The 14,941-nt window shown below is 42.3% G+C and overlaps 1 protein-coding gene across 3 annotated transcripts in view; it reads left to right on the forward strand.

Annotated features, from left to right (window-relative positions):
- OSBPL5 (oxysterol binding protein like 5) overlaps nt 1–14,787 on the forward strand; it is a 154,585-nt gene extending 139,798 nt beyond the window's left edge. For all 3 annotated transcript variants that reach the window (XM_072338313.1, XM_072338314.1, XM_072338316.1), the window contains exons 13-22: nt 908–1,004; nt 1,450–1,548; nt 2,939–3,036; nt 4,292–4,381; nt 7,124–7,260; nt 9,332–9,517; nt 10,027–10,165; nt 11,318–11,435; nt 12,037–12,139; nt 13,448–14,787. In XM_072338313.1, coding sequence (XP_072194414.1) covers nt 908–1,004; nt 1,450–1,548; nt 2,939–3,036; nt 4,292–4,381; nt 7,124–7,260; nt 9,332–9,517; nt 10,027–10,165; nt 11,318–11,435; nt 12,037–12,139; nt 13,448–13,583 — 1,203 coding nt within the window. In that variant the 3' untranslated portion in view covers nt 13,584–14,787. The remainder of the gene's footprint in view (nt 1–907; nt 1,005–1,449; nt 1,549–2,938; nt 3,037–4,291; nt 4,382–7,123; nt 7,261–9,331; nt 9,518–10,026; nt 10,166–11,317; nt 11,436–12,036; nt 12,140–13,447) is intronic.
- The last annotated feature ends 154 nt before the right edge of the window (nt 14,788–14,941 follow it).

The raw sequence follows: 14,941 nt of genomic DNA on the forward strand, positions 1-14,941 counted from the left end.
CGAGCAGCAGTCCATTTACACCTCCATCCACAGGATCACTCTTCTCATCTCATTCTGTGAGAGGAACTTGAAGTTTTGTTTAGGCATCCAGAGGGGAAGTGCTAAAAACTACCTACTGGTCTTTTGTCTTTTTAGATTTACTGAGATTAACTTGAACTTTGGCAGGCACTCAAGATGGTAAAAGCAGCTGTCCCAGCTAGAACTTCAGTCTCTTCAGTGGGAGACCTTTCCCATGGAATTCTTCTTCATTGTTTTCCTACTTTTAAGAGAATATTGTTGTGGGTTGTGCTGCCACTGTCAAAAGGGGCTTGAAATAGATAATCAAATCCTATCTTCCTTTATTTCTAAACTATTTATAGTGATCTTAATAGGAATAAGTTGAGGTCTTTTCTCCATATCTTTGGAGATAAATGAAGGGCAACTCTGACAAGGAAACTGGCCTGACAATATTTAGTATGAGATTAATAGTTTTAATTAAGGAATTAAGGACTGTCTATTTCATGTACACTCTTTTTTCCACATTTAATCAAAGCTTTTTGTTTGGTTGGTTGGTCTGTTTTGCTTTGTTTTATTCAGTTGCTGCATCCATGTCAGGGAGGTTATTCAGTTGTTCCCCCGAAGTTCTGCACTATCATTTATTGCGTTGAAAATCTGATAGTGTACATTACAGCCTAAAGTGAACTCAAATGCATAAGGAAAAGAAAATGTAGCATGGAGGAGAAGAGTTTCAGAAGAACTCTATCTCCCATATGTAACTTTTCCTTCGTGATAACATTAAGGGCACAGAGAAACCTGTTCTGTTCCATGGTCTCTGTTTAACACTTCTCCAGGGTGTGTGCAGCACCTCCTGAAGATGCTGCTTAACTTGTAAAAACTGCTAATCTGTGCCTATATTTATTTCTTCCAGGTCTCCCATCATCCACCGGTGTCAGCTTTTCATGTCAGCAATAGGAAGGATGGGTTCTGTGTTTCTGGCAGCATTCTAGCTCGATCCAAGTTTTATGGTAAGACATTAATCCATCTTCCAAGTAACATAGTAACACTGTTTTTGTTTGAGTTGTTGTTTGGTTTTTTTTTCCTAACACTCCTGGGTATGTTGAGAATCAAGTACAAAAATGTGCTTAGAGCATCTATTAGGATGGCCTGATTCCTCTCTTAGCTCTCTGGGGTTTTCCCTTTTTCTGCCATTTCAAGCGAAATCACACTAATGTTTGTTTTAAGCAAGTATATCGGGTAGGAATCTTGACAGCTTTAAAGAACTGGTCTTCCAAAAGCAAAGTCTTCCACTGTAAATGACTTACCAGGTTCTGAATTATTTGCATCCTCATGTCGCTCCTTTTATTAGTGTCTTACATTTAAGTACACATATTTTGCCAGTGTAGGATAAGATGAGTGACCATGTGTATCAATAATTATTTACATGAATGGTTTTGTTCTTATAAATTCTAGGTAACTCACTTTCTGCATTGCTGGATGGGAAGGCAAAGCTTACGTTTCTAAACAGAGGGGAAGATTACATAATCACAATGCCATATGCCCACTGTAAAGGTAAGTTATGACTGTTCGAATAGGAACAGAAAGCATAACATAGTACTGCATGGGCTAACTTTGCTCTGGCTCTTTTGCCATTTCAAAACCCTCAGATTTCAGGAATTGGCAGTTCCAGGAAGTGGCTGTTTTGTACGTGAGTCACGGAGCTCAGCAGAGGACTGGTAATCCTCACTGAAGTATTTTTGCTTTGTTTGTACAGAGCTGAGGACAGAATTTGACTTACTCTAAGTTAGTTTCAACACTACATAGAAACTGTAAAATACTCTATATATGCACTGCTGATAAAGTGAAGGTGAAAAGAGCATTCCTGAGCATCTGAGGACCTGAAATTCTTCTGATGTTAACATAGAAATTAATATGTTGTCTGCCTTTTTGATAATATAGGATTAAAAATTCCTGACTTCACTTCTGCTTTCTTCATTGATGTGTGATATTCCTCAGTGCACCAGCTTTCTCCATGAGGCTGGGTACTTGTTACTGTGTGTGAATACAATATTATCCTGGCTCTACTGAGCATAGTGTGCACTGAAGCCTAGGGGATGGCTGCCAGTTGAGAACTTCTCCTTTCAAATCATAGAAGCACAGAATAGTTCAGGTTGGAAGGGAAGTTGAAGCCCAACCAGTTCCAACCCCTGCTGTGGGTAGCACTGTCCCTACCAGATTAGGCTGCCCAGGGCCCCATCCAGCCTGGCCTTGAGCACCTCCAGGGCTTTCTCCTTAGGAAGTTAGCCTTGGTGGCATTGGAACCAAAGCAGTAAAACCACTCCTGTGATTTGATCTAATTTTGCTTTTTGGGTATTTTTTCTTTCTGCCACTGTTGATCTGTAAGCTATTCTTTATGGAACGTATAGCAACCTGAAACCAGCGACTTCTTTAAATTATATTCTCTGTGAGCTATTCATCTGTATTAATCTTTGTTGTTGCTTTTCCTTGTATTACACACAACCTTTCCAGAAAAAAAGGTAAATAGATATGAAGGAGTGCTCTACACAATTGCTAGTCCCCCAGATTCTCCTGAATCCCACTGCAGCTCCTGTCTGCCCCAGGCACTCTGTGAGAAGCAGACAGAGCACAAGCAAAAATGAAGTTACAGGGCACAACTTTTTTACATTTGTCCTGCCCCGCTTTCAGCTTGCCACATAGGCTCTGTCAGCACCTTTGAGCCAAGCTGTTTCCTCGCTGGTGTAACAAATGGCAGCTATGGACTCAGGGAGGATTGTTCATCCTTAGAGTAAATGCTCGTTTCCTAGAAACTTTAGTTCCTGTCTTTTAAAGACTTAAAACCAAGTAGCAAATGTCACAACACATCAGTGCAGATCCGGTTTGAGTTCAGAAAGCAGATCATTTCAACTTGAGGCCTTTCACGGTTTCCTTTTTTCACTTTCAGGAATTTTATATGGTACCATGACAATGGAGCTTGGAGGGAAAGTTACCATTGACTGTGAGAAAACTAACCACAGGGCAGAACTGGATTTCAAGCTTAAGGTGAGACATACCTTGACCTCCTTTTGAATGGGTCTGCCGCTGTACACCGGGCAAGGTTTGGCCACACACCCCTTTATTTCTGCACCACAAATGCATGTATCCACCAAGGAGTGTCCTACCCAGAGAGGAGACATCATCACTCAGTCACTCATGTTCACTACGGTTTGTGGTACTGAGTAAGCCTGAGTTATACATGACCTGTTCACCGCCAGGTGACTGGCTACTGGCCAGATGTTTCTGAAGGTCTGACAATGACAATGTGGCTTCTGGGACATGTAATTCTTCTTCTCTGCGCTCCATGTGATGTTATGATGTGGACTACCAATAGAAAAATTACAAAACCATGACATGGTGTTAAAACGTGGTTGAGAAAGTTATGACATCTTTTCTTGGATAGCTAACTTTCTTTCTAAGAAGCATCTGTTTTTCTTCTGTTCCAGCTATTTCTTGCCTTTGCATATAGTGAAACATGGCAAACTAGGAGCCTGCAGGACTTTATACTTGCAGCAGTAGTTGACATAAATGTGGGAAATTTGGGGAGGTGGGGGCTCTGGGGGGGAACATAAAAAATTATGCAAAAGCATTATTGAATGGAGCAGATAAAGTGCCTGAGGTGGGTGGCAAGAATGGAAGAACCGGTCACATGAGAACTGCGGTTTCCTTTTTTTTGGCAGGCAGGAGATGAGGGGAATTTTCCATTGTTCTGAGAATCTTTTCCTTGACTCTGGAAATACCCTTTTTGTTTTTGCTGTGTTTTATTTATTTATTTATTTGTTTATTTGCTGCTGCTGAGCTCCTTAACACAAGAGACTTAACACAAATGAGACAATTTGCTGCCTATACTGGCCTGCTGCTGTTGCTTTCCCAAGAACAGGAAAAGTCACTGCTGCTGCTCCTTTTCTGCAAGTAACAAACTCTATTGTGATCCAGAATCACAATAGATGGGAAAAACTTGGCTGTATACTTACATCCTGATATCTAGTTGACATAAACCTACTTGCTATGAAGCCTTGCACTGCTGAATGTTCATGTGCTAGAAAGTTATCTCCCTTCCTGCAGCTCACACAGTGATTTTGGTTACACAGACAAAAACAAAAAACAAAAAAAAATATTGCTAGATTGTCAAAATCCATGTTAGAATTCATTCTGCTTTCCTGTAGGATGCACTTTTCCTCCCCCGCCACTGAATAACTGTCTTTGCCTCCCTTCCCATTCTCACTAGACTGATGGTATTTCTTCTTTTCTCCCCTGACAGCCCTTCTTTGGTGGCAGCGGAAGCATTAATCAGATCTCTGGGAAGATTAAATCAGGAGAAGAAGTGTTAGCAAGTCTCAATGGACACTGGGTAACACAGATAATCAAAGTTTCTGACAGTTTAAATGCATGTGGCAACAGGGTGTGTGGGAGGGGTGGCAGCCCTTGGCAGGCTCCCTGCCTCAGAACAGAGCCTATGGAGGACTGTATCCTGCCTCCCACACCATCCCCAGGGAGTACAGGCATGCCAAGCTTTCTAGTCCACATCTCCTGAGGTCATTTATGCTTCCATAATCCCATCTACCTTCAGTGGAGGTAACGTTTGAGCTTCCAGAGCTTGGGCCAAAGCTGAGACCTGTGGGAAGCATTTCCATTGAATATATCAGTTCTGTATTTAGGGTCCCAGGCTTAGGACAGGCCCTGATGACAGTACACAAAAGAAGGGAGATTTTTGGCTTTCTTTCAGGTGACTGTGAAAATCATGAGGTTATGTTCAGTACTTCCCTAGCTACAACAGTGTCAAGGTTTTCATGGGTTTTAAAATTATTCATTTTCACAACAAATCTTTATTGTATAAGACTCATTTCTCTGTTGATGAGGTAAAGGACCAAAACAGATTAAAAAGCATCTATCTGTATGGACAGTTTCGACCAGCAAACCAGCCAGCACCTTTGCACATCTGGCATCCACAAGTACACCACTCAAAGGCATCCTTTAAGCCAAAGTCCAGCAGTAATAATATTGCATGGTGTAGCATGTAGATGGAAGCTTCAGTTGGGATCTCCTGGCAGCTGAGGCAGAAGTGGTGAGCCCTGGCTTTGGGTTTACTTATGTATTTATCTTAGCTGCATTCAGGCACCTACATTTTCATGATAGTTGACCTATGATCCTTTTCCAGTCCTTAGAAATTGCTACTTCTGAGACAAGATTGATCTCACTCTAAAATAAACATTTTAAATGTGCCTGGGTAAGGCCCTTTTTACAGTCGGGACCTCGGCGCAGCCATTGGTGGAATAGTTTCCTAGAATCACAGCTGGCCTCCTTTCCCCTGGCAATCCCCCTTTTTGCATAAAATCTGATGACTATTTTGAAATTAGGGAGTTCCATCCTTTTAGTTTGTACACGAGGATCTTGGCTTTGTGTGTCTTGGTAGCTTTTCCATTCTGAGCTATCTTTCCTGCCAGATGAGATTTGGCAATTTTGAGTTCTGCTGGACTGTGGAATACATTGTCATCAGTGGGTCCTATGAACACCATCCACAAAAGCATGTAATTCAGTGGCTCCCCTGGGGCACCAAGCCGCAGGGTTGTGCACTGCTCAGCTTTCTGCCTTCTGTGTTTGTTTTATCAGTGAGAAAATAATTTACTCTTTCTCTTTGTGCTAGTTGCTTATGGTGCACAAGATTAGAATGACACATGGAAGAAATAAAATAGCTTTGAAAGAGTGCCTCCATAAGCCACAATGTGGAGCTGCATGCTGTGAATAAGGGTAACTGCTGTGCAGCAGTATGGATGTTTGTTCTGCTTCTTCCCTGCTGAAAATGCTGATCTGCTCTCCTAAGTTCTGCAGGCTTTTCTCTGACATTGTTCAGTTTCCTGATAGAGACCTTCTCAGCTGAAAAAACAGTTATTTGCTTCAGGCCTTGAAAACACTCTTGGATAAAGAAGGGATCAATCACATGAAAGTCAAAGTGGCAGATGAGGGTTTGCATGTGTTACCTACAGGTGCTCATAGCCATATTTGATAGTGGCTGCCTCCTCCCACACATGGCTGGGGGGTTCCTGGGGACCTGAGACTGTCCTAGAATCTGTGCTTCAGGGTATGACAGAAGTCCCAAGGGAGACACTGAGGAGGGACAAGAGTCCATTGGGTTTGAAGGAGTTTCATGGTTGAAGGCACGGGAAATAGGGCTTCAAAAAAGTAAGACATGCATTGGGGACTGTGGTAGGAGAAGAAATGCAGCAGCTGGAGTGCAAGGAAATTAGAGTAAGCAAATACCCATGACCTCAGTAAGGTCTGTGTGATACTCTTACCATGGTCAGGCAACTGAATGGCACCAATATATGCATGCTGTTCAGCAGCCGTAACTGTTGGAATCACTTGCAGTGGGCACTGTACTGTTCATTGTATGCTCTGCAAAGTACCCAGCCTGGCTCTGTGGCATTGGTGTGTCTGTGAGCAAGGCTGGAAAGACGCTTATGTCTAAGGAGACACAGCAAGGTAGTCTGGCCAGCCTCAGGTTGGGGAAGTGCTGTTTAATGGTTACCAAGTAAATTGGCAAGGAACAAGGATGAAAGGGCAGAACTGTTTTGTGAAGCAGTAAATGAAATTCAACGGCTATATTTGAAAAAACTGACTAAGCTGGGAAAAAAAAAAAAAAAAATCATGTGAAAAAGTATCTCAGATTTAGCTGCTCTTCCTAGAAAAGATGGTATGTCAGTCATCTGTGTATGAGATTTCAACAGTGAGGCATAGAACGACTGGAAATGGAGCTGGGGGCTTGTTGGGATATCATGGGAAGAAGCAGGGAAAGGATGACACATCGGGGCTTCTATACGTATCCTTTTCTGAGGACAAGCTTGACGAAAGGAACCTTGTTTCTATCTCTTCTCTGATTAATTCAGCCAGTGTTTCAGGGAATGGCTCTCCTCACTCCTTTTAGAAACTTTCATGTAATGACAAGTGAGATTTAACAGAAAAGAGGAAGGCACAAAGCTCTCTAACCAAGTCCTGTCCCTGATCATCATGCAGAAGCTACTTCCATTTGACATTATTATTTTCTGTCTTGTATTTCTGACTGTCAGTAACATTTTCACTTATTCTCTCTTCTCAGGATGGGGAGGTACATATACATGAGCTGAAAAATGGGAATGTAGAAATGTTCTGGAACCCAACTAGTGAAGTACGAAAACAGAGACTGAAGCGCCATATTGTGCTATTTGAGGAGCAGACTGACTTTGAGTCAGAAAGGTAAGAAGCCCTGGGAATGTCTCGCTGCCACTTCCTCTGATAGCAGAGGGACTCAGCAGGGACTACAGAGGCTTTGAAAACTAGTTGTTGGGATCACGTAGAAAGTCCTGGAATGAGCAGAGCAGTAGTTTGAACCACAGAACAGGATCTTCTGAGAGTATGAAAATAAAGGGATATTTAGCCATGTCTCATTATCTCAGCTGGGATATCAAATAAATTCTGTACCTATGTTTTAAGGTAATCTAGGTTACCTTAGAATGCAGTCTTGGCATATGGCTTAGGAAGTGGAAGAAATAACTACCTGATGCAGCAGGTCGCAGAGCATCCCTGAGCTAGTTCCCGGGGAAGAACAGATAAACTGACATTATGTGGCACTGCATTCAAACCAGCTAGCTTTTCCATCTCATACCCCAGTCCAGTACACGCAGTTTGCTGCCTGGCTCTGCAGCAGATTGGTCACTTGCCTGTGGACTTCTAATTTCTGTGTCGCATTACATTACATTAAGATGATTTCCCTTTTCATGGTAAAAAATGAGACCAAGTGCAAGTAATCACACATGAGCATTTAGTTTCGTTTGGACAGCACAGAGCATTGTGGGCAATAAGGTCAGTGTTTGTAATTTGCACTAGGGCAAGTGCCATTGTTGCAGAGCAGACTGGAGCACACCTGTTGTTACATTTCTGAAGAGGATTCTTTTAGAACAGAAATCTCAGTTGTGGGGTCAAAAAAATCTCCATTTCTTTATTTATGAAATAAAATAAACAGACACTCCACAGAATTCCAATTTTATTGGCATGTGCATGCATAAATTACCATCTGATTAAGGTCAAGTTCTGCCTGAATTGCACAGTCTTTCTGCAGTGCTGAAAATCACCTATTTTCACATACATTGAAGCACATGCCGTTATACATCTCACCCTGGTGAGCCTCACTGTCTGACACGTACAACTCTTGATGGAGTAATTTCCCTTTGTCCAATGATTTTGTGTCCTGAAGTTCTTCAGTGTGAGGACCTACTCCTTAAACTGCTGCATTTCTGAAAGCTGGTTTTATGCCGCCACATTATTTTCTCAAATCACTATTTTTGCTCTTCCCACTCCCACCTTCATCACTTTGAGTTTAATTGAGTTTCCTTCCTTTATTTCTGTGAGACAAGATTCATACACGGGAAATTTGGAATGATGTGCCAAGGCAAGAAAGTGTCCCACTGCTTTCAGTTGATCCTCTAAGTGGCTGCTTGCTTTTGAAGTGTTGTGTTAGAATACTGTGATAGAAATCCAATGACAGTATCCCTTTTAAATTAGGAGCCTCATGGCAAGCTCCAAATGAAATGCAGCAGTGCATTCAACTTGTAAAGACAGGACTGGTGGAACAGCTGGAACCGCCTGGCTCTCTGATCCCTATTCTAATCAGTAAATCATCCAGTACTGTTCTGGGAGAACTAAGATGATGTCAGAAGTATTTCCAACCTTAAATGAAGACTAGAGTGTTTAATGAAGGTTAGAGAAACTGTAGAGAGGATTATCACATCTTGGCTATAGTGAAAAGATGGTAATGATTTTTCTCTAGATCCCCTCCTCAAGACAGAGGCTCAGTGAGACATAATGTGACAGAACACTTAATTTCTGGCAGCAAAACAGAAGTCTGAGTCAAAGTCTGTGTTCATGCTTTTAATTTGCAGGCATAAGCACTTGTCCATTCCTTCTCAAATCAGTTTCTGACAAATCTGCCTGCTATTCCTGTATTGAAATACAACATTGCATGTGCAGCAGCAAACCTTGCACTTTAATTTATCTTCCACTGCCTCCAAATTTTAAATATAAAGCCTTTGTTTCGGAGAGAGACATTAATGCAAAGGTTTCTAGTGATGTTATTTAAGGGAAAATTCCCCCATCACTATATACAGTACTCATCATTGCTATTTTCATAATGTTCATTTAATTTGCAAGCCAGTCCTATTACAGTTCCTCTGGATCAATAGACCAGAAAAGTATCTGCTCTAGGTTTCCAGCTGGCAAAATGAAGTGCTGTTTTTAAGGCAGTTTAACTTGCTTCCTTGTGTTTTTGTAGGCTTTGGCAGCATGTTACGAGTGCAATAAACAAAGGTGATCAACACAGGGCAACACAGGAAAAATTTGTGCTGGAGGAGGAGCAGAGGAATGCTGCCCGGGAACGAAGAGAGAATGGCACAGAATGGAAACCGCTGCTCTTCCGGCATGATTCCACGGCTAATGAATGGCGCTACAAATACGAGGAGTGAGTGGTGGTGGGACAGGGAGTCATGGACAGACCTTGCTTAAGTTCCTGGGGCTGAAACTGAGATTACAGAGCTTTAATTCAGTCCTGCCATTCCCCAAACTGTGCCGGGGGTTTGTTCTTTCTGAGCTCTGTCGGATGTGTATTTCTGATACAAATTGGGAATAGCTGGAATCGGCGGGTTGGCAGTGGAAAATCATCTGTGTCATTGACAGAAATATATATTGCTGCAATCAAGTGTGGAATGTTTCAGAAAAGTTTTTCTGCATTGTGCAAGAACAGTTCATAATTGTGCTCTCCTCCTGTGCCATGAAGGGGGAAGCCTCTGATGACTCATTCATTGCTAGAAGCTGTGCATGTAGAGAATCATCTGTACCCAGCATCTATAGCAACTCTTGTTATTGTCAAGGATGAATTTCCCCCATAGTGCATGTGGAATTTGTGCATTGCTCTTAATATTCCTTGTGGTATTCTTCCTTTTCTGATGTTCTTTCTTTTGGTATTGAAAGTTTAAGACCTTGGGATCCTTTGAACGATATTGCCCAATTTGAGAAGAATGGGATACTGCAGACCATGGAACGACATTTATCTACGAGGATGTCAAACCACAAAACAACGTGCATAAACAATCAAATTACGCTGCACAAAGTAAGAGACATTCCTGTTTGAGGGAATGTTTTTTTAATTGTTTTGATAACCAGCCCTTTTCTGCAGCATTTTCATATCAGCACAGCATAAGTTGAAAGGTTTGTTTTGTGCAGATACAGCCTACTGCTCTAGACCCGCAGTATTGCAGCCATTAACTAAGTATGATTCTTCTTCTGGTTTTTTTTTTCCACATACCATTACTGACAATGACTCTTATGCTGGATTTTGCATGTGACTCAGCCGAGCTTCACCATGCAGTATTTCTAAAGCAGAGAACTCCCCACAGTGAGGATATGACTTAGGTACTGGAGTGCACAGCTGATCCTGCAATTAAAGTTTTAGACTTGGCCATTTGCTTTATCACTTACATCCTCTTAGACAGGACAAGAAACTGTGTGTTCACCATTTATATTAAATAAGGATGATACTATTGCTTTCTTCAACAAAGTAACCTTATTGAGTTATCAAATGTTTTGTAAATGTTGAACTGCTGAACTAGCAAGATGTAACCTGTGTTACACTGAAGAACTTGTATCTTATTTGTACAAAACATTTTGATTTTATAATGCCTGAAATGGGAACATCTCTGAAACAGTGGGGAAGTTGAGGTTCATAAGGTTCACAATTGCTTTTCAGACCCTCAAGCAAGAAGTGCTAGGAAACAGTGGGTTTAATTTACCCATTCAAGAAACATGGAGAAACATTCAATCTACTTGAGGAAATCAAGTGTAAAAGTTCTGCGGTTTTTAAATCCTTCAGACAATTCCTGAAAAATCCTTCCTGGGAAATTTGCTTTTAAGTTTTTCTTTTCATCCTTCCTCTTACAGATGTAGTTGGTGGGTACACACCTCAGCAAAATTCACCATGAGACTGTGTCAGTTATAACTAGAAGAAGAATTGTTTGTATGGGTTTATTAAGGCTTTCATCATTAGAGGAAGTGCTTCTGCATGGTGCATGTTTTTGTAATACCTGTAACTTGCTGACATGAGTCCAACTACCAGGAGCTGCTGAAAAAGCCATCAAACTTAGCAGTCTCAGGGCAATCTCAGAGACATTCCCCAGCACCTTGAGTTATACTGTTTAGAACCAAACAGAAGAGTGTTGGTCAACTTGGTCATGACTGAGTCTCTTTCAATTGCTGTTTTATCCAGAGATCTACCAAAGACTGCAGACGCCGTAAAACCAGTGATCAACCATCCAATCACAGCCAGAATACAGAGAGCAGCTGTTCAACGCCGGAGTCTGTACAAGAGCTGTCAGATGATGATGGCAAGTATCTAGGGATCAGTGGGTCAAACTTGCATGTTCTTCTTCCTTTGGTATCTTATTCCTTGAGCCAGTTCTTGAACATTTCTCAGCCTGGTTAACAATGCAGAGCCATAGCCCACAGGCAAACACAGAGAATGTTCTGATTTTGTGTTTTCCTTATGCACACCTACTCTTCTTTCTGCTTTCTGCTGTCCACACCAGTAAGGGCTCCCTGGCTCCTGGGACAAACATTGGAAAAATACACTGAAATTCCAATACACAGGAAGCATGTTTCATTTCTTGTTCCCCTTTCTCAGTTTTTGTTGGAAATAACCTTGAGTCCTTCAGAGATGGGGTCAGATGCAAGCCCTCTGTTCCCCTCCTCTTAGCAGTGGAAGCTGCTGTAAAAGAGTTTCTTGAGAAATGAGAAGGGGCCCCAGACAAGCACTGCAAGACCCCTACCAAGGGGGGACGATCCCATCGTCTGTCCCTTTTTCTCCATGTTTCCTCCTGAAAGGATACCTCTTGGCAGTGATGATTTGACTGCAGTCAGCTAATTGCTAGGTGAGCCTGCTTTGTTCTGTCACCACCACCATTAATGTCCTTCAATACTTTGCCACAGGGTTTGGTAGTCTGTGCACTCAGTGTGGGAAAGAAATGAATCACCTAAAGGAAATTCGTTCAGCTGTCTTATCTCTACAGAGAGCCCAACAGGATATACGCAGGTAATAATTTTCTCACACCAAAGCAATTACCTTAATTGGGTAAAAGTAATCTGTGGCTTTTAACTCCTCCACTGTGGCCTTTGGAGTGTCTTTGTCACCTACAGGTGCAGCTAACAACTGCTTTAATAGGTAGCCTGTCAGCACACCAGAAAGGCAAAATGAACCCTAACTTGAAATGGTAATCTCTTCATAAGGCTCTCTTTATGGGAGCAAAGAGCATCACTACAGGATATGTTTTCCCTTGGCACTCCCAGCTGTGGAACTGCTGTGGAAGCTGGGAGGGAATAGATAGAGACCTGGCTATAAATAAACCACTGTAAACAAATCTCATCAGCCGTTGAGTGTGTTACCAACTTGTTTGATTTGCAGAGACACGGGCACATGGTTCTATGAATGCTGAGCTCCACAGTGTGCAAAGCACTACATTCTCGCTTTTTGTGTGAACTGCTAGTTTCACTGAGGGAAACAGGAAGTGCACCTGCTTAACCTACTGCTGGCAAAGGGCTCTGCACTGCAGATTCCTGTGGGGAGGTAGGGCAGGGCAGAATGAAGCAGGTATGGTACTAGTTACTTATATCCAATCCTGGGAGCCCTGCTTATTCCTCAGTGCATGACAACTATTATCCAGCTCTACAGAGGTAGCAGTAGAGCAGGATCATATTTTAAACTCACCATTTCTGGATGTTGAGGCAACCACTTCCATGATTTTAATTTTTCTTTGCTGCTCTTTGAAGTGTACAGAGCTAATTCTTGGCTGAATTTTTATGCCATTTGATAGTGATAGGGCAAGGAGAAACGGTTTTAAACTAAGAGAGAGGAGATTTTTGGTGGGATATTAGGAGGAAATCATTTACTCAGCAGGTAGTGAGGCACTGGCACAGGCTGCCCAGAGAAGCTGTGGATGCCCCATCCCTGGAGATACTCAAGGCCAGGCTGGATAGGGCTCTGGGCAGTCTGAGCTGGCAGGGGGGCAGCCCATGGTTAGGGGTGATGCTGAGTGACCTATAGGGTCCCTACCAACATAAGCCATCCTATGTTTATGATTTGTGAACAGTGCAGGAGGAGGAGATTTCTTGGGTTTTGTGCCATTATACCTCCTCATGCCAGCCAGCATGCTTCACTTGATCCAGCAGCACCTGGAAGTACTTATCTTTCTGTCAAGGGGGGGAGAAGTCTGTAGGACACAGTACCTTACACATTAGGGTGCCTCTTAAGTGCTGGGATCCCTGCCTGTGTGGAAGCTCTGGGGCTCTGGGTGTGTGTTCATTCCTTCCAACAAGCAAATAAAAATGTTTCTTTCCCTTCCAGAAACCTCAGAGTTCTGAACAAAAAATCCTTCCACAGTAAGGTCTCTTCTGGAAGCTTCCTGCTGGACTCTCGCTGTTGGTTTCTCCTTTGCATCTTTCTTACATGTCAACTATTCATCAATTATGTCTTCAAATAAACGCACCACTTTTGGCAGCAATAACAACTACTGGCTGCAGGAAGGGGGGGCACTCACATGAGGAGTCCAGTGAGGCACCGAAGCACTTTAGAACCAACGCAGCAGAGATGGAAGAAAGTTGAAACACAAGGTGGAAAAGGGACCTAGGAACTTTGTTCCTGCAGATTATGTCATTTTTGCCTTTTACATGTACATCTTCAAGGACCTCTTAACCTGTATGGGCCTTAATGCTGAAGCCAAATGTAGCTTTAATTGTGCAATTTGTTTTCTATTTTTCATCATTTTTTGATGCAGTTACTAATTACCCGTTGGTATTGGCACCCCCAAAACGGTAACACACAGCAGTGTTTTAGAAAAGGCACTCCAGCCTGGTTTGCAGCTCTCCAAGGAAGGGAATATAGGCGGGGAGCTGTACAGAACTGATGTTCACAGTGCCTGTCTGGCTGCATTTATTTATGGGACGGAGCATACTTTGTCCAAAAAATCCACCCCCCAGGATATTAGGTCATACTTTGTTTTGTCAGCACACACATGCAGAACGGGACCTCAGGATATTTTGTTTTCCATTCCACAGTAATTGTAAATATGCACAACTTCCGAGTGCCATTCCTCTTCAGGAAATGGGAAGTATTCAGTGAAAGCTCCTGATTCACCTCCAGAACTGATCGGTGTCCTGGACCAGGCCCATGGAGCATCATGTCAGACATGTCTGTTCGTAAAACCTGGTCTCTTATTATTATTGTTATTATTTGCTATACGGCTGTTTTATAATATTACACGAAAGCATTGTAGAGAGGAATCCCTGCCCCAGGAGAGGTGAGGAAGACGGGAGCAATGGGTGTACATGTGTTTGGTTGTAGGCACTTGTATTGTGAAAGGTCAGGAAGGAGGAAGGGTTTTGCCACTGCTTTGTTCAAATCTGTTAATAGTCTTCCTATTTTACACCATTTTTAAAAGATCTGCAATATTTTCTGTAGACTGCAGACAATACTAAGCCTTTCTTTTCTGGCCTGAAGTAGATCCAAGTGGTAAGTACTGCTATATATACAGCCTTAAAATACTTAGTGGTGGTGCCAGTCTGGGCTATCTTTCAATGTAAATGTTTCCAAATTTTTAACTACATTCCTCGTCATTTTCCCCAAGTAGGGGAAACCTGTTTGTGCTTGAGATGTTGAAATAAAATTACACACAACTTTCAACAGCTGTCTGGCTGGGAAATTATTTGTGTGTCTCATCAGCAGATGGCTCTTAGGTCGTGCTTTTTAGAGGAGAAACTATAGAAATGGGGTTGCATGAATCTCAGATGTCCACAGTCATTTGGAATAGCAGTAGCATTTTGATACCCATCTGGTTCAAAC

The sequence above is a fragment of the Excalfactoria chinensis genome, chromosome 5 (assembly GCF_039878825.1).
Source record: "Excalfactoria chinensis isolate bCotChi1 chromosome 5, bCotChi1.hap2, whole genome shotgun sequence".
NCBI classification, from domain to species: Eukaryota; Metazoa; Chordata; class Aves; order Galliformes; family Phasianidae; genus Excalfactoria; species Excalfactoria chinensis.